The sequence below is a fragment of the Schistocerca cancellata genome, chromosome 1, assembly GCF_023864275.1.
Source record: "Schistocerca cancellata isolate TAMUIC-IGC-003103 chromosome 1, iqSchCanc2.1, whole genome shotgun sequence".
NCBI lineage: Eukaryota > Metazoa > Arthropoda > Insecta > Orthoptera > Acrididae > Schistocerca > Schistocerca cancellata.
In genome coordinates, this window is record NC_064626.1 from 174,294,995 (window position 1) to 174,314,725 (window position 19,731).

The 19,731-nt window shown below is 39.8% G+C and overlaps 1 protein-coding gene across 1 annotated transcript in view; it reads right to left on the bottom strand.

The window, feature by feature from the left end:
- LOC126160489 (protein dopey-1 homolog) overlaps nt 1-19,731 on the bottom strand; it is a 328,138-nt gene that overhangs the window by 67,993 nt on the left and 240,414 nt on the right. Inside the window, exon 28 of the mRNA XM_049916952.1 lies at nt 7,330-7,525. Coding sequence (XP_049772909.1) covers nt 7,330-7,525 — 196 coding nt within the window. The remainder of the gene's footprint in view (nt 1-7,329; nt 7,526-19,731) is intronic.

Here is a 19,731-nt window from a genome sequence, read left to right on the forward strand (position 1 = left end):
ACATTTCAGGGGCTCCGACAGGCACTGGTGCAAGAATGGGAGGCTATGCCCCAGCAGCTGCTCAACCACCTGATCCAGAGTATGCCAACCTGTTGTGTGGCCTGTGTATATGTGCATGGTGAGCATATTCCATATTGATATTGGGATACATGTGCAGGAAACAGTGGCATTTTGTAGCACATGTGTTTCGAAACAGTTTTCTCAACTTATCACCAATACCGTGGGCTTGCAGATCTGTGTCGTGTGTGTTCCCTATGTGCCTATGCTATCAGTGGCTGTTTTGTGTAGTACCATGTTATGTGGCACCACATTCTGCCATTATTCTTATTGTATGAGCATGAGTTGTAAATAGCATAATATTTTGAAGTTTCTGAGGCAGCGAGTGACAAAATTGAAGTGTGAGGTGATGCAGTAGTGTCACAAGATGTGCCCACTGGGAGAACAGATAGCTTGCACAAGGAAGTGGCAACACAGCGAGCAGAATAAGGCCAGTCCAAGCAGCCGCAACTGTCACATGAACAGAATTCTCTGCTTCAATTTTTTTCTTCCTATTTTGCCCAGCACAAACATTCAACATGCCCTAAGCAATGAGCTACTTGTAATGCTTGCCAGAAGAAAGGCCAGCCACATCACGTCCATGTGCTGTTTGCTGGAGGTCGCTCAGGATATGGACATGGAAGTAAACTGTGTGACTTCAATGCTTCTGACGTCTCCAAGTTGTTTATCGAGTTACGTTTTTACGCGAAGTACTCTGGCTACAGGTCGACACAGGTGCTGCAGTGACATTATTGAATTCTCAAGTCTGTGTGAGTTTAGGCCTGTCACCACTTACAGCAGTTTCACGGAAGCTGGTCAGTTATAACAAACAGAAGATAGTGCTGTTGGGACAATTTACAGCATCTGCCTCTTACAAGTCAGTGATTCATTCCATTACATTTTTGGTGACTATTGATGCCAGTGTTGAGAACTTGTCTGTGATGGACACATTTCAAGCATTTGGATTTTCTATCATCAATGCAGTTCATCTTGTGTCTGATCAGGTACCATATTCTCAATTGGAAACCTTGTGTGAAGTGTTTACAGACTTGTGTTCAGAACATATAGGGTGTGCTCTGAATTTTTCTACTCATATTTTTTTGAAATCCACAGTTCAGCCTGGATTTTGTTTTGCGCGTCTTACTCATGTTGCCCTGAAAGATCAAGTGAAAGCAGAATTGGACAGACTTCAATTTCTAGTGGTGATGCAAACTGTTTTGGGTAGTGAATGTTCATCTCCACTAGTTGTACTTCGGAAGCTGTTGGGGAAACTTCACCTCTGTAGTGACTTCAGTACTACTGTCAATGCACATTCAATCATGGATATGTATCCTCTCCGACACTGGGAGGAACTACTGGTGAAAATATTGGGGGGCCAGTACTGTTCTAAAATTGATCTACCTGAAGTGTATCTGCAGCTTCCTATGAATGAAGAGGTTCAGCGAGTTCTGGTTTTGGATACTCCTTTTGGTCTCTATCAGTATTTGCACCTTCCTTTTAGTGTGGCTAGCATCCTCGCTATTTTCCAACAATTTTTAGAGCAAATGACTGTGCCTGCCCCGGGTTGCATTAATTATCTTGATGATATTGTTGTTATGGGCTCCTCCCCAGACGATAACTTGAAAAATTTGCACACTTTGTTTTCTGTCTTACAGTCTGCAGCCTTATGGTGTAACCTCAGGGGGGACTTCAGTATTCTATTGTTTTTTTTGGGGTTCGAGGTCTCATGTTGTGGGGTTTGCCGTCTTCCAGACCACATCTCCATTGTTATGTCTATGCCTCACTCCTAGTCCATGAAGGAGCTTCAGGCCTTCCTAGGAAGACAAGGTACTATCATTGCATACCTTGTTATGCAATGATGTATTTTTTTGCTGGATTCTGGACTGCAAATATGCTTTTCAAATGGTGAAAACCAAGCTACTCTCAGCCCCTTGTTTAGCTACATTCTCTTTGGACCAGTACATTGTGTTGGCGACTGACACCTCACAATACGGCCTCAGCATGGTCCTAGCACACCAATACGCCGATGGCTCTGAATAACCTGTTCCTTTCACCTCTAAATGTCCAAGCATCAAAGGAAGGATTTAGACGCATCCAGTGGAAAGCGCAAGCATCAAAGCATGTAGCAGAAACACCATGAATTGCTTGTATGAAAGAAATTCAAAATATAACAATTGACTAGTAAGGTCCTGTTATTCAGCTTATGGAGTGCCCATGGTCTGCCCTGCCTCTGACACTTCAGATTTCTATTGTTTAGTCAAAAAAATGAAGCTTTGCATGGCATCAAATCAATGGAAAAAAAAGAGATAAAGAAGAAAGTACAAAACAAACTTTGAGGTCATGGCAAACAATTCTTTCGTGAGAGGATAAGGAAACTTTTCACAATGTGAGCCAAAAAAAGGTATTAATTTAACAAACCATTCTTGCTTTATGTTTATTTGTCTGATTAATGAACTATCCTTCTATAATGGAGAGCACTGTGAAGGTGATAAAGTTGTGCCAGAGCCCAAGACAAGGAATCATGAACTTTATTTTAGCACAGTTAGCTCCAATATTATCTATCCTGGATTTTCCATAGTTAGTTCCAAGCACGCAAGGTTATGTCTAACATTTTTTTTTCTCCCCCTTGTATTGTCTTCAGAACTCCAGCACTTAATGAGATTGCCAAAACTGTAACCACTTTTTCTTGCTGTTGCTACTGTATGTCTGAATGTTTCTGAATTAAATAAGCATACCAGCAACAACTTTTCCAATACAGATACTTGACTTCAATTTCATTTGATGGTAGGACCCTATGTATTTGACTTAATAAGGAAATGTGCAGTTTCTTTTGTAACTGAATTAAAATGGCCCTGTATAAACTGCCACGAAATTGCTAAAATTAGCATGTCACAAGGAAGTACCTAAAAGCAAGGAAACCTTCTGGACTGATTTACATAGCTGTTAATAATGTATGGGAAGCGTAAAAATGTTTCATGGAGCAATAAGCATGCATTAAAAACACACACACACACACACACACACACACACACACACACACACAGAGACAGACACAGTAATTGCCAGTAAACAGTGCAGCGGAGACTTTCCATTATGCTTCCTACAGCTGGCCTTTCTGTTTTAGGAACATAACTTATTTTTTCTTTCTCTTGCTTCTAAGTACATGTGAGCTACGTTTTGGAAACAGCACATGCTGAAATCGTGTCTGTGAGCTTAGTGGGTGAGACTCAAATTACTGTAGAATGGTATATCAGTTTCCATTGTCAGTTAAGGTAATTAATATACACTCATGCTCTTCTCAATCTTTTTCAAAAGCAGAGCAACTCCATTGATGGGATAAATTGTAAAATTGTCTCACTTTTGAAAAAGAGCCTGCTAACTGAAGATGTAATCCAGGAAAGTCATAGGGGTGTGGTTGGTTCACCAAGATTAAATGGCGTGCAGAAAATCCACAAAGAAGGATGCCATTATGTGCCACTGTCAGTACTCTATGTGTATCCATTCCAACTCACTGAAATATGTAATGAAGGTACTTCTTTCTTTCATAAGAAAATGTGATCACCATATTTCCAATGGAGTGGCATTCATATGCTGGCTGAAATCACTAAACCTTGATGAATTAGAACTTTTGATGTTGCTTGTCTTTTCATTAGCATTCCACTTAAGGAGTCCAACAGTTTTTTAGTGGAAAACTTTATGTGGAAACAATGTAACTCTGTCATCATGTGCTGATATCAACATATGTTTTGCTTAATGATTGTGTTTTTGAACAAACTAATAGACTGAAGTCTATTATTCTAAATGGGAAGTCATTCATCTCTCAGTTTTACAAACTTATTTAGGGAATATTTTGAGAATGATGAAGCCAGCTTTGAAACCAACTTGTTTTTGGAGTTTTGATGATACCTTCATTGTCTGGCCACCTGGAGTGGTACCTCTTAATGGTTCCTGGAAAATTTCTCTTCATCCCAGCATTAAGTTCATGATGGAAGTTGAAAAGATGGAAAGCTCCCTTTCTTGGATGTATTGGTTTACAAAAGAAACAATGGAATTCTCTAACACAGAATTTACCACAAATCCATGCACACTGACTGGTAACTGCAAACAACAAGCTGTCATCTGCTGCGTGAATGCAGTAGAGTTCCTATGATGCTGGTACAAAGAGCATACATGTCTCTGACACTGACAGCATGTAAAAAGAAACTGAACACCTGAAGAAAACCCTAATCTCCTGCTCCTTGGTTCTCTTAAGAACAATTTGGGACTAAGGATGCCTAGTGTGTATAAAACTCTGCAGCCCTGCAATGACACTTTCATAGCAGTTCCCCGCAAGGCTTCAACAACAGGAAATTTCCACCATGATTGAGCCTTGTGTAACATAGGGATGCTGGATAGAATATCAGGGCACACAAATTAGTTTTCACATCTCAGTATTGGGATAGTGTCTTTAGAAAGGTATCTCATCAACTGAAATGTGGAACACAATTTTAACATGATTTGCCATACACTGTATGTGACAGGCAACTGTCTTTAAAGTCTCTTCGGGTTTGTTGCTGGATCCTAATATTAATTTGACTCGATATTTTGCCGATCCAACTGTTCACCATCTTCAGGAAATGCTGCTTCTGCTGATGAGTCCCGCTGAGAACTGACGTCAGATTGCAGACCGATGTCCTATATAGGCCACAGTTCAGTACACGACGCATGCGCCGCCTATCACGGTTCCTGCCTTCCAAAACAGGGAGGTGGCGCTGCCCTTAGTGAAACACTGCTGGCAATGATATATCGCAATCAATGCCGCACCGAAGAATGTTCAGTTTTGATGCGAGATAATACAGGATTCCACATTTTGCTAAGAGGAGACCCATTGTCTCTGTTGATTAAATTATCAGCCAACCTAATTTCAATCGCCTCTTTATAGACACTGTTCCAAAAACCAGAAATGTTGGCAACCACAACAGTTTCCTCAAATTTCATTTTGTGTCCCTCATTTAGGCAGTGTTCTGCTACCACCGATTTATCCGGCTGTTGTAGCTTCGTATGACGGCGATGTTCCACACACCTGTCATGCACTGTGCGAATAGAACGGCCAACGTAAGCTTTCCCACACTGACACGGAATTTTGTACACCTCGGGTTTCTTAAGTCCCAAATCATCCTACACAGAGCCGAGCTGACAAGGGGAATGCCACGGTTGTAATGACGCGTGATGATTGTGTCCTAAAAATGGATTTACTTCTCAACGACTCTGCGTACAGAAGACTATCTAATGACCCCACAGAAAGGATCAAACATAAGACACTTTCACTGTTGAAAAAGAGTTCGTTGTCAGATGATTTACGTAAGAAACTTCATCCTGGTGCTGCCGTTCCGCCTAGGTTGTATGGTCTGCCTAAGTTGCATAAGGAAGGGGTTCTTCTATGCCCTATTGTTAGTAATTTGGGTGCACCCACTTATAACCTGGCAAAGTATTTATCATCTGCTCTCAGTCCATTTGTTGGCAAGCTTGAACACCATATATCCAGTTCGGTGGATTTTATTCAACGATTGGGATCTTTGAAGTTGAGTCCTTCAGATCTGTTAGTGAGTTTCGATGTGGTATCCCTATTTACACGAGTTCCTCTGGAAGAGACCCTTAGTTCGATCAGTGAAAAACTGGATGAAGAGCTGGTTAAGCTTTGTCATCATGTGCTGACCTCCAAGTATTTTTTATTTAACGGTAACATTTTTGAACAGAATGACAGAGTGGCTATGGGTAGTCCTTTGTCACCCATAGTCGCTAATTTATTTATGGAGGACTTCGAGGACATGGCACTGAGGACTTCAGCTTTGCAACCAAAGTGCTTCTGGAGATACGTGGACGATACCTTCTTCGTATGGCCCCATGGACATGATGCTCTTAACAGATTTTTGGACCACTTCAACTGTCTTCATCCCCGTATCAAATTTACTATGGAGGTTGAAAATGATGGGATGCTTCCATTTTTAGACGTAATGGTTTATAAAAAACCAGATGGAACTTTGGGACACAGTGTTCACTGAAAGCCGACACACACAGATTGGTATCTGCATCCTAAGAGTTGTCATCCACCACACCAACGTAGTGGCGCCCTTAGGACTTTGGTATGGAGAGCATATGCCATTTCTGACGCAGACAGCTTAACCCAAGAATTTGAGCATTTGATGACTGTTTTTAAGGAAAATGGAGACACCGAGGAACAGATTTGTTTGGCTATGGAGTTTGGACCATCTCCGGAGGTGTACGAAGAGGAACATAGATCTATGGCCTTTCTTCCTTATGCTGGAGGCTTATCATTTAAGATTGGACGAATTTTAAGGAATTTTAACATTAAGAGTGTGTTCCATCCACCTTCTAAGATTAGGGCTCTGCTCGGCTCTGTGAAGGACGATTTGGGACTTAAAAAAACCGGGGTGCTAAAAGCACCTACATAATTATATCATGGTACCATACATAGTTCAGGAGATACCACATCATAAACATTCAGATGTGTGAAAATCTGCTGCACTGTGCATGACAATTAAATTTATTTCTTCTTTCCTACTAAATCTATATGCAAAATATTCGCAGACTGTAACCACACACGCCACTAAATGTATCTATGCAAATACATCACTGTCCAATACATCGTTCAATAGATATGATGTCATAAACACAGAGATTTATGAAAAAATGCCGCATCTTACATAAGTTTTAATGCATTTAGTCTTTACAACTGAGACACTCCTACAGCCAAGTCAAATTAAGGAAATCTCTAACACCTGGCAGAACTTTTGACAGCTTTCAACTGCAAAATGCAAATTGCTGTAAATCAAAACAACAGTGATCTACAGAGCTATGAAGGGGTGTTGCCTTACAGACATTTACAAAATCGTGTTGTAGATATGCAAAGCTGTTTCACAATTTCAAAGGTGTTTTCACAAATACATGGAAATGATTTTTTTCCCTTTGATATTGCACTACAAACACAGTTCATTTTTTTCTGTTTTTAACAGAAAATTGGCAAAATAAATACCCATGACAGATTTATCTGCAAATTTTATGACACATATCCCCTCACTCTACCATATCAATACCTTGTTCAAATATTGCTTGAGCAGTCACTGGCACTTATGCTGAAGTTACACACCCATTCAGCAATTGAATTAACATTTTTACATATTACATAAAGTATACTGACAACTGATGGGTCCGTCAGCATCAAAACGATGTACATAAATGTTATGAAAATCAACAGTATAAGAATAATGTGGGAATATGAGAGTAAAAACAAACCTGAATTGCTCAGTGTCAGTACTAAGCTCTTGTTCGATGTGCAGGAACACTTGGACTAGTTCACTGACAATCACTGGCCACAATGATGTTACATGTTGCGGTGACATTCGCAGCAACAGCACTCGGAAGCATAGAAACACTTGTGCCTGGACTGATGGAACCACTTGTGGCAGCCGCAGGCTTTCAGCAAGCCGTTCTGTGAGCATATGAGATCTTTATTTCACCAATTTGTGTGACACATGTCAGTAAAATTTATTTTTATACATAAGAATATAGCAATTATCAGCACAGTTTAAGATATGAATTGTGGAAGACGATGTCATATGATATAATTGCACTGGCTTCAACAGCCAGAGTCAATAGACAAAGTTTTCTGAGTATCATCGTGCATCATGATTTTAAAAACTATATTTGAGAAACCAACATTTCAACCACGGTTATGGTGACCTTCTTCTGGGTCCACTGATGGCTCAGTAGACCCAGAAGAAGGGCACTGTAACTGGGACTGAAACATTGGTTCAGAAAACATTTATGTCAGGTGTCATATGAATTTATCCTTCACAGGTTAGGGGTAGAGAAGATATAACAAAATGAAAGTGTTTTGGGCCGAGCCCATAACCTATTGTTTTGATAGAATTTAAAATAAAGTGGTCACAGTTTGAAGCAACTCACATAACAGTTTCACTACACAAAGAGAACACACAAAAAATAACAAGTATCCATAGATACTAGGGTAAAATTATTTTATCCTAATTTGCCTATACTTCCACAACTTTGCTTTATTTCTCCTTCTTTGATCACTGTTGTGTATGACAATACATGCCTTCAACAGAGACTTAAGTAAAAATATCTGTTAGATTTCAGTTTTGGCAACACTTAGTCACAACAGTCAAGATTAGGTATTTTGTGTATGATAAATTTATTAATAGTGCATAGCAGTGTTTCATTCTGACAGTGTGTTAATTCTGTAAATATTAGCTGTTCCAGTTTACTACACTGTATTAACCTATTTTGACTATCTCCCGACAAATGATCAGGGTAGTAAGTATTATATTCAAATGTTTTATGTTATAATATGACATGTTCCATACCCACGAGAATCATTCCATTTTTGATTCCATGGAACGAAAACTGAATCTAATCTAACATAATCTAATCTAATCTTTTGTACCTTTGTCGACATATCAATGGATACTTGTTATATGATGTGTTGTGTAAGTAGTAAAAATGTTATGCAAGTTGCTTCAAATTGTGACCACTTTATCTGAAATTACATTAAAACATTACGTCATGGTCTTGGCCCAGAACACTTTCACTTCCTTATATCTTTTCTAAGTTCAGTGGGGAAAAATACATGTATCTCTGTTACACTATACAACAGAAGAATATTGGAGTTATGGCTTCTTACAGAAGTAGGATCTACCTAACATGGAAGTTTGCAATGGCTCTACAATTTTTTTTCCTGGCTTATCATGTGTGTTAATGGGGTCGGCATGTTATTCTGGATTTGGCAATGTTAGGGACAGATGGCAGCTGGATGCCCTTCCTATCACCATGGTCTATACCTATTTTATGGATTACAAGGCAATCTTACAATCAAAATAATGTCCAGCGTTTGGTTTAAAAATTCCCAACGGTCTTAAAAAGGGCCATATATTTCATGCTACCTATCTCTATCTAGCAACATTGGAATCAACTGGTGGCAGCAGTGCATCAATGAGATGAACATGAGTTGCGGGTATTCACAAGCTTGCTAACACTGTCTCCCTCCCGCCCCACTATCACAAACGCAGAACAGTCTATGATGCGTTACTGCGGTCTATGGTGCCAGTGAACTTGAACTGAAAGTGATTTGCATCATCAGTAACTGTACAATATTTTTGGTAGTAGCTAATTTCATAATGGAAAGAAAAAGATATTCATAGTGGGCTATAAACTGGAAGAATTAGCAAAATGTAGAACAACATGGAAACAGAGCAGCTGAGCGGCATTTCGGCCCTCGACCAACAGAAAAAAACCATTTGCGATTGGCAGGCTAGTACAGAAGAACTGGGGGGGGGGACAAAATGTGCAAATAGAGGACTGAATGCAAAATGGACATAACTAGAAGGTGATGTACTGAAGTGGATTCATGGGCACCATCAAATGGCATTGGAATTAATACAAAAAATGATTCAAATACATGCCCATAATATAGTGCTACTGTGGAACAACAGACTTAAGGGTGGAGTTGGTTGGTGCCATACATTCACAATGCATCATGGACTTAGCATGCAAACCAAAACCAAAACATCTTGGAAAATGCCACAAGGACATGAAGAGAAAATATTGTCTTTCCACAACTTTATTATTCAATGTAAAAAAAGTAGTGTGAGGCTAGGCCAAATGGAGAATATGGATGAAAATCTTTGCCATTTGATGTGCCGAGCGACATAACTGTTGCCATGAAATGTACTAAAACTGTAACTATAAAAACAGGTCTTATAGCCCGTAAAAAGTACGATAACAACCACCTCTTACTTAATATGGACAAAACAGTTCATATGGTCTTCTGCACATCAAAGAAACATACAAAACACACAGTCATTACTCATAAACAATAAAATAAATGAACAGGTCCGTGAGATTAAATTCTTTGGGTTGAGGAAATAATCTGCTGTGGAACAGGAGTAACCTCTGCTATGCCAGTTCTTTGTCAAAGGTGTGACTTGACTACTATTAGAACAGTAGATTTTGCTCATGTGAATTCAATCGTTTTATGTGGAATTCCATTCTGCAGTCAATAACCAAAAAGACATTACTATGCAGAAATTATTTGTCAAGGTCATGATAAGATTGTCACCATATACATCCACCAAGCCACTCTTCAAAAAATTGGGAATTTACCTCTCCCATGAGAAAGGGTCACTCTAAAATAAATGCACAGCTTTTTCAAACACCCAATTTCTTTTACATACCTTTGATATTTCTACCCTATGTCAAAAAATTTGCGAGAGACGAAATGACATTTTTTCACATAGTGTCTGTCTCTTTCCACTGCTTTATGCCACTGTGGAAACAAGGTCTGTATACTGGCTCTGGTACCGAGCGCCGCGGGTTTCGAATCCGTGCCAGATGGCATGCAACTCGATGACCACTAGAGGTCTCTGCAGCAGTTGCGCTGTAAGCCGTGGCTGCATGCGCTCCTAGCCCCGAGTCTAACGTGAGAGCACCACTGTGGAGCACGTGGTCCCAGTGGCCAATAGCAACATACCCTGTCATGTATTTAGACGGCTGCCTCTCACTCAGTGAGGCAGTCTGGTATTTCCGTTGAGTCGGTTGATATCTCACTCACAGACATCGTGTTTATGTTGCGTGTGCTTACTTCCCATTTACGAGTGGGCGTTGTTTTGATTTCATTAGGTTATCTCTTGTGCCCCTTTCGCTTAATACTTTTTGTTGATCTTGGTGTCTTGCTTGGTTGTTTGTCATCGTGCTTGTCCTTCCATTCGTGTTCGTCCATCTTATTTGTTCGCGGACTACTCTCGTTCAGTCCCACCGTGTTTTTGTTCGTGGCAACCCTACGACCGTTCCTGTTGCAGTTACAACACTGGCTCCTGCAAACATTCTCAGAAGCCACCTTACACAAACGTTTTCCAACTTCAACTGTCTCAATATTCTGCACACACCCATTTCTCCTACTCGCACTTGGATTTACAGTTCATTCATTGCAATACATTTGTCGGGCAAAATCAGATTGGGAATACACATCACTCTGTTGGCAGTCTGTGGAGTGCTCGTGTTGCAGTTGTGAGGGAGGCCCCGAGTATTGCCGTACCCACTTTCCACAGATAATCTGGTTGTCTAATGACTAATTGTACTGTGATCAACAGCACTGTCTGCATACACCTCCTTTAGTCTCTTGTGAAAGTTCGTCACTGTCTTGTTCTCACAACATACAAACTCTAAAACAGCACATTGCTTCTCAGAGGAATAGCATGTGCAGCAGCAGTCTTGATGGAATGCCATAATAGCAAGACTTGCAGAAACAGATTGAATTAAATTTGTATACACATAGGAAGAATGTTTCTATGACCTCTGTGAAAAGCTACGATTCAGAACAAAAATGGGATTTTTGAAGGAAAAAAAAGTGTGCATTTCTTTTGGAGTGACTTTCGTACATACATCCTAGAGTCATTTTCATTTGCAAATAAGAACTTCCATCTGATTTTATTCGTCTTGGTTCTGCAGTCAGATCATACAATCATTCTATCGCCTGAGCCTCGTCCCGCAGTTACGCAGGGTCAGCCATTGTTAATCGGATTTGGCATGTTAATGTTTAACGGGTGGCCAGATGCCCTTCCTACCGCCACCCCGTACCCCCCACGACTGAATTAGTGTACCCCAACTGTCTGTGTCGAGTGTAATCCATGGAATAGTGCGAAAGTGTTCAGATGTCTGCGAGCCGTGTAACTGAGGCGGAACATGGGGACCAGCCCGGTAGTCACCTAGCAGGTTGTGTAAAACCGCCTAAAAACCACATCAAGACTGGCCGGCACATCGGCCCTCGTCGTTAATCCACTGGGCGGATTCGATCCGGGGCCGGCATGCCTACCCGAGTCCAGGAAGCAGCGCGTTAGTGCTCTCGGCTACCCTGGCGGGTCTCAGATCATACAATCATCTGAACACAATATTTCTGCAGTCCACCTTGATACCACCTCCAGGTGAGAAGACTGTATGCTTATCTCTCTGCAACTGATTTATACCATGAAATTACAGTCCTTTTATACAGTGCATAAGGCCAAGAGCACATGCATCAAAAACTGTCGCAACTGCCCCCCCCCCCCCCCCCCCCCCCCCGTGCAAGTGACTGTACAGAGCCCCCGTGGAGACAGCTGGGGAAAAAAAAAAAAAAAAAATCAATGAATTGCTGTTATCACTGTCAACATATTCTGCTGACTAGGTCAGTGACCATAGTTGTTTAATATCAAATAAAACAGGGTTCCAAGTCTTACTTAAAGGATAACCCTGACCTCCACTTATAATGCTGACTGCCAGTATTATCTTGACAGCTTCCATTAAAATACTTTTTCAATAGCAAGATGCAGAGGCAAGCAGTTGTGTCTTATCATACAAGGTTCTGTGTCCCTTGGTAAGACATTGTGCCTCTGCAGATTCCTCAGAGTGCATCAAATGTGTGCGCTCAGCACACTTGTGTTGAATGATGCAGATTTTTGGTCTATATACAATTTCCCAAACACCAGGCTTCCTCGATCCTACGTCACCTTGGGATTACTCTTCTTCAGCACTATCGGACTGTGCACACAGGAGCACCATCAGTAGGTAATCTTCAAAGTTTCAACATTTTTGTTCTCAACCCATGACATTCGATGATGATACTCACTGATGGATCACGATTAACCTCATGAGTAAAGAACTGGATGATGTCACACTATCAGTGTGCAAAGAAAGGCCTAAATTTTGCTCTTACATCAGAAGTCTTCCAGCAATGAATTTATTTGCTTGGTGGAACGAGCAGTGTCCAGCTTTCCTGCAGACCCTGCAGGAAAAAATCAGGCAAGAGATTTCATATGGCTCAACCCCCCCCCCCCCCCCCCCCCCCCAAATAACAATCTCTCCTCTGTCAAAAGGGCAGTAGTTTGGTCTATTAGAGAAGATTCAGATTTATTTGCCATATCAGTGGACAAAGGTAATGCCACAGTTCTTCTTTCACAGGATGATTATGTGGGCAAAATGGAACTTTTACTCAAGGACTCAGCATACCTTCAACTGCAGAATGACCCAGCTGAACAGATAAAGCAGAAAATGCTATCATTCTGACAAAGAGTTTGTTGTCCGATGATGTGCTTCGAAAATTTCATCGTGCTGCCATTCTAACAAGATCTATGCTTTGGCAAAAATTCACAAAGAAGTTCACTATGTCCCATTACAAGTATTTAGCTTCTGTTCTTAGCCTTCATGTCAGAAGGTATCAAAATCGCATTTCCAATTCTACAGTTTTTATACAACTGTTGAAGTCTTTATGTCTTGATCCCTTGGATTTGGGTGGGAGCTTTTGATGTAATCTCTCTCTTTACTCATCCTCTTGAAGAGTCCTTGATGATAATTAGTGAAATACTGAAAATGATGACGCTTTGCCACAATATGGTTTATTTCATGACACTTTCTTTGAACAAAATGACAAAATGACTATGGGAAGCCCATCATCCCCCATATTCATCAATTTATTTTTGGAAGTGTTTGGAGGTAGCACTCTGAGACAGGCATTTGTAACCTTTAAGTGGGCATGCCTGTGTACAAAATGCACCAATCACAAAAAAAAAAACATTGTTTTGTAATGTTTCATTGTTGTTTTACAACTGTGAGCCTGTACTTAGTCCTTCATTACTGCTTCAGCTAACACAATGATAAGTTGTGTTGTCATACATCTAAGCGAGCATCTGTAACATAAAATAACCAGTGAACTAGGTGAGAAAAAATTTACGATCTGTGCAAGAAAATGACACTGATTCTGAGCTAGCAATGTAATCCTACATTAGGGCAAATATCTTTGGTATAATTAGTAATCAGATAAGAGGCTGGCAGAAATCTGATGCAACTGCACTATTTAATGCTTCGAATGGGTCACTAGTGTGCGGCAACACTTGTACACGACAAGAGAGTGATACAATGAACATTTTTTTCATTATATACTTAAACAGTGATTTAACTAATATAATGTAAGTTTATTTTATAATTGTTTAACCTTGGTAACATAAAGACAACAAGTATACTGCATGCCTGCTTGTGTTATGTAGAATGGCACATCCGCTCGAGGGTTAAAACTTAACTGTTTTTTGAATTATACCAACATTTCTGATATGTACAAATGGAACACACATTCCAAATTGTTTTCTGGGTCACTTTAATTGCTTTCACCGCAGCATCAAGTTCATGGTGGCGGTCAAAAGGGATAGAAAGCTTCAATTTTTACATATAATGGTCTACAGAAAGGACAATGGGACTCTGGGAAAGAGTGTTGATCAAAAAACAATGCACATGGAGTTGTATCTGCCTGCAACTAGTTGCCATTCATCAAAATAACACACTAGGATCCTGCGGATGTTGGCAAAGAGGACAAATGCCATCTCAGATGTAGAAATCTTGACACAAGCCCTGGATCACCTTAAGCTCATGTTCAAGCAGAATGGCTACAGATACAAATACATTGGGGGCATATATTAAAAAAAATAAATAAAAAAACAGAAAGAATTTTAAAAAGATATAATATCACAAGTGTATTCCATCTGCCAGCCAAGACTAGAGCGCTCCCATGACTTGGGATTGAGGATGCCCGGTGTTTACAAAATCCAACGTTTCTGTGGAAAATCATATACAGGCAAAACAGTCTGTACCATTCAACACAAATATGCTGAGCTGATAAATCTGCAGTGGCAGAGCACTGTCTTCCCAAGAGATGCATAATTTTGTATGATAAGTCTAAATTTTGGGCTAAGTTTTAAAGAGAGCTACTGAAATTAGATTGGCAGACAATGCTATAGAAAGGGTAAGACTGAAAGTAACACTCAGAACCTTGTTTTATTTGAGATTAAAAAGCGACGGTTGTTGACTCAACCAGCAGGACATGTTGATATGATAACTGATAGCAATTCACAGCTTTTTGCCACCTTCACCCACTTGGGTGCTATACATTTACTTTTGTTAGGGGGCAGTAGCGGTGGTTACTGCCACATCTTCTGTTGGTCTCCTGCAGCATGTAACAGGACCACCATTTCTTAGTATAAATCAATATCAGAGAGATCAGCATACGTCACATCTTAATATGTCAGGAAAGCCTACACAGTCACACCAAGAACTCCATCTGTTTGAAACAAATATAAATATGCATGACCAAAACAAAGTACCTGGCTCAGTCAAAAATAGTAAGAACTCCTTCGAGAAGAATTCTACCAGTAAAACACTTTGTTCTGTTGCTGCATTTTCTGTTAGAAAGAGCAGATAAGCCATTGCTAGCATCCCCCTTAGACAATGAATGGACATCATTTAGTTCCAGTATGATGGAAATAGAGGATTTATGGGCAAAGTTTAAATGGATTGTAAATCACACTCTGGAGAAGTAGGTGCTGAGCAAGTGGATTAAGGATGGAAAAGATACATCACAGTTCAATAACAAAATTTAGAAAATACTCATGAAGCAAAGATTGTTGCACTCTTGGATCAAAAGAGAACACAAATGGCGACAAGTAAAAGTTAGAAAAGCTGCTTGTATCTTTAAGGGAGTGGTGTGTGAAGCATACAACTACCATCATCACTCTTTAACAAAGGATCTAGCCAAGAACCCAAGAGCATTCTGGTCCTTCATAAAATTGCTAAGTAGGTCGAAGGCATCTATCCAGTCACACATTGGCCAATATGGTGTGACAATAGAAGACAGCAAAAGGAAAGCTGAAGTTCAAAATTTTGCATTTAACAAAATTGTTCACACAGGAGGAGGAGGAGGATATTGGTGTTTAACGTCCCGTCGACAATGAGGTCATTAGAGACGGAGCACAAGCTCGGATTAGGGAAGGATGGGGAAGGAAGTCGGCCGTGCCCTTTGAAAGGAATCATCCCGGCATTTGCCTGGAGTGATCTAGGAAAATCACGGAAAACCTAAATCAGGATGGCCGGACGCGGGATTGAACCGTCGTCCTCCCGAATGCGAGCCCAGGGTGCTAACCACTGCGCCACCTCACTCGGTGTTCACACAGGAGGATCATACAAAATGTCACTGTCTGATCATCACACAGACTCATATGAGGTGAATGTAGTGATAGGCATCCCTAGTGCAGAAAAGCAACTGAAAAAGTTGAAAACAATAAGTCACCAGGTCTGAATGGAACCCTAATTTCGTTTGACAAAATAGTCATCTATGACACTGGCCCCAGACTTAACTTGCATTTACTGCGAATCTCTCACCCTGCACAAAGTCCCAAGCCAATGGAGATGCACAGGTCTGTCCCATATGTATGAAGGGTAAAAGAACTGACTAGCAAAATTACAGACCAATATCCTTACCATCAGTTTGCTGAAGAATTCTCAAACATTCTTAGTTTGAATATAATGAAGTTCCTTGGGATAGAAAAGCTTCTATCCACAAATCAGCACAGTTTTAAAAAGCATTGTACATGGGAATCTCAGCTTTCCATTTTTTTCACGATATTCTATAAACTATGTAGGAAGGGCAACAGGCAGATTTCGTATTCCTAGATTTCAGAAAAGTGTTTGACATGGTGACACACTGGAGATTGTTAATGAGGGTACAAGCATATGAGGTAGGTTCCCAGATATGTGAATGGCTTTACAGCTTCTTAAGTTATAGGACCCAGCACATTGTCCTTGATAGTGAGTGTTCATCAGAGACAAGGGCATCATCAGGAGTGTCCCAGGGAAGTATGATAGGGCTGCTATTATTCTCTACGCACATCAATAAGCTGACAGACAGGGTGAATAGTTATCTGTGGCTGTTTGCTGAAGACGCTGCGGTGTACGGAAATATATCACTGTTGAATGACTGCAGGAGGACACATGATGACTCAGACCAAATATCTAGTTGGTGCGATGAATAGCAGCTATGTCTGAATGTAGTAAAATGTAAGTTAATGCAGATGAGTAAGAAAAACAATCCTGTAATGTTTGAATACAGCATTAGTAGTATGCTACTTTACATAGTCAATTGATTAAATAACTAGGTATAATGTCACAAAGATATATGAAATGGGACGAGGATGTAAGGATTGTAGCGGGGAAGGCGAATGGTCAACTTTAGTTTACTGGGAGAATTTTAGGGAAGTGTGGTTCATCTGTAAAGGAGACCGCACATGAAACACCAGTGTGAGTACTGCTTAGTCTCTCGGATTCCCACCAGGTCAGAGTAAAGGAAGACATTGAAGCAATTCAAAGGTGGCTCCTAGATTAGTTACTGGTAGGTCTGATCAACATGCAAGTATTACATGAATACTACTGGAACTCAAATGGAAATCCCCAGAGGGAAGGCAACATTCGTTTTAAGAAATGCTACAGAAAATATTTAGGGAACCGGCATTGGAAGTAGACTGCAGCAAGATCCTACTGTCACCAATGTACAATTTGCATAAGGACCACGAACATAAGATAAGAGAAATTAGGGCTCATACAGAGGTGTGCAGTCATTTTTCCCTCATTCTATTTCTGATTGCAACAGGTAACAAAGTGACTAATAGTGATACAGGGTACCCACCGCCACACACCAAAGGTGGCTTGCAGAGTATTTATGTAGATGTACACACCAACTTATGCCGTGTGTAACTTTAATTTTGTCCACAATGTAACAGTTTTAAATGTTATGTTAGTTGGCTTACAATTAATTCTTACATCGATATGTACACTTTGTCCTCTCCAGTACATATATATTTAAAGACTACTGTAACAAAGAGGTATGTATACTTTGTCCATTTGCAACGCACGAATACTTAAATAAAATTCTAACAGAAACACATATTCTTCTTCGATTATTGCTACAATTTGTCCCATATCATGAACATAATTTTATGTATAGACAAATAAGTAAAATATATCTGCAACACAAAAGTTATAGGAGTGCATCTCAGCCATAATAATGGATGGAATGAAAGTGTGTATATCTTGAATGAATTAATGCATTAATGTGCACCTACAGAACATACAAATGTAAACTAAGTGTGGGACAAATTAAAACATGTCTATGAAGACTGTGGACTTTATTGAAAATCTGTTAGCTGAAAACACTCCTCACAACTCAATTGCAGAATGACATGCCAGATAAGGAAAGGTCTCCAAAAGAGTTCCAAATTCTAGGTAGTTAAACACTATGAGCTGATGATTGTGAATGTAAAGAATTCCTATACACCAGTAATCAAAGTGAAGGATGATACAGGGCACAGTGCAAACAACTGTCACAGCAAAACGAAGGCAGGTGGTAAGTAATCGGTAAGCAATGCAAATTACAAAACATTTTTCACTACTTCTGTATTGGGTAACAACCTCATAGATAATTAATGGTATGTAGACACCAGTGGAGCAGCACATATGTCTAAACCCCTTTGTGACAAAGTCTTGTACATCAGTCTTAAGTTCATAAGTAGTGGTGACAAGTGATGAAAATTTAAACAGTGAAGAAATTGCTTGCACACACATTGATACATTTGTTGGCATAAAAAAGATGAATATTAATCTAATAGATATTCTTTACATGTCAAAAGTTAAGTACAAAATTTATTTTCTTTGAGCAAGTTAGTTGGAAAGAGACATTCAGTTACCTTTGATATGCAAAGCTGTCACATTCACGATACAGACAAGAAACCAGATGCACAAGTGTAACTTCATAACAGCATGGATCTACCAGATAATCAATCTGTTGCAACCAAGTCCATGCCTACATTAAATATCATGAACTTGTGGCATAGAGGGTTCCGACATTTAAACCCTGACACAGTGGAAACTTATTGGGAATGTGTGGCCAGTAGCATTAAATATGTGGGAACTACTGATTCTCAATGTGCTACATGCTCGGAAGCTATACAGGTAAATTTACCTTACCAACATTCCAAGTTAAGAGTGAACAGTATTCTTGTATTAATATATTCTGATTTGCGTGGACCCAATGAGACATGGTCAATTGAAGGTGCATTGAAGGTGCTAAACATTTCCTGACACTAATAAATAACTAATGAAATCAACAGAGTTTTCAAGAAGTTAGTGGAAAAAAAGACTTGTAGTAAAGTTCATATCTTGCATACTGATGATGGGAAAGCAATTATGAACCTGAATCTTGTATACTTCTTGAAGACAGAAGGTATAAGACATCAACCAATAGTACTATACATATCACAACAAAACAGAGAGGCAGGTTCGTACAACGGAACAATAGTAAAAAAGCCAGATGCTTACAGGCTGATGTAGGTCAACCGAAAAGAAGATTGGAGGGAGGGGGGTGGCAAATATCTACAACAGTGCAGTGAATTTCAATACATATCACACAGAAAAGCCTTAAAACCATGGAAATTGATGTACGAAGAAGCATTCATTCGACAGAAACCTGACATTCAGCATTTAAGAATATTCGGAAGCAAGACTAAGTGTCACAAACCAAACTCAAGCAGTTGTAAATGAGATAAAAAGAACACTGAATGCATACGGGTGGATAATTCCAAAGAGAGCAAGGTATATTTGCTACCTCAACCCATCCAACATGCAATACAGTCCTATAAATTTTCCAATAAAAGGACAGTACAACCTGTTTTCAGGACAACAGTCTCGTTGTTGGGTGTATCTGAAAAATTACAACTACAATATGATGACTACAGTATACATATTGTCAAATTCTAAAAAAACCAACAGAATTTG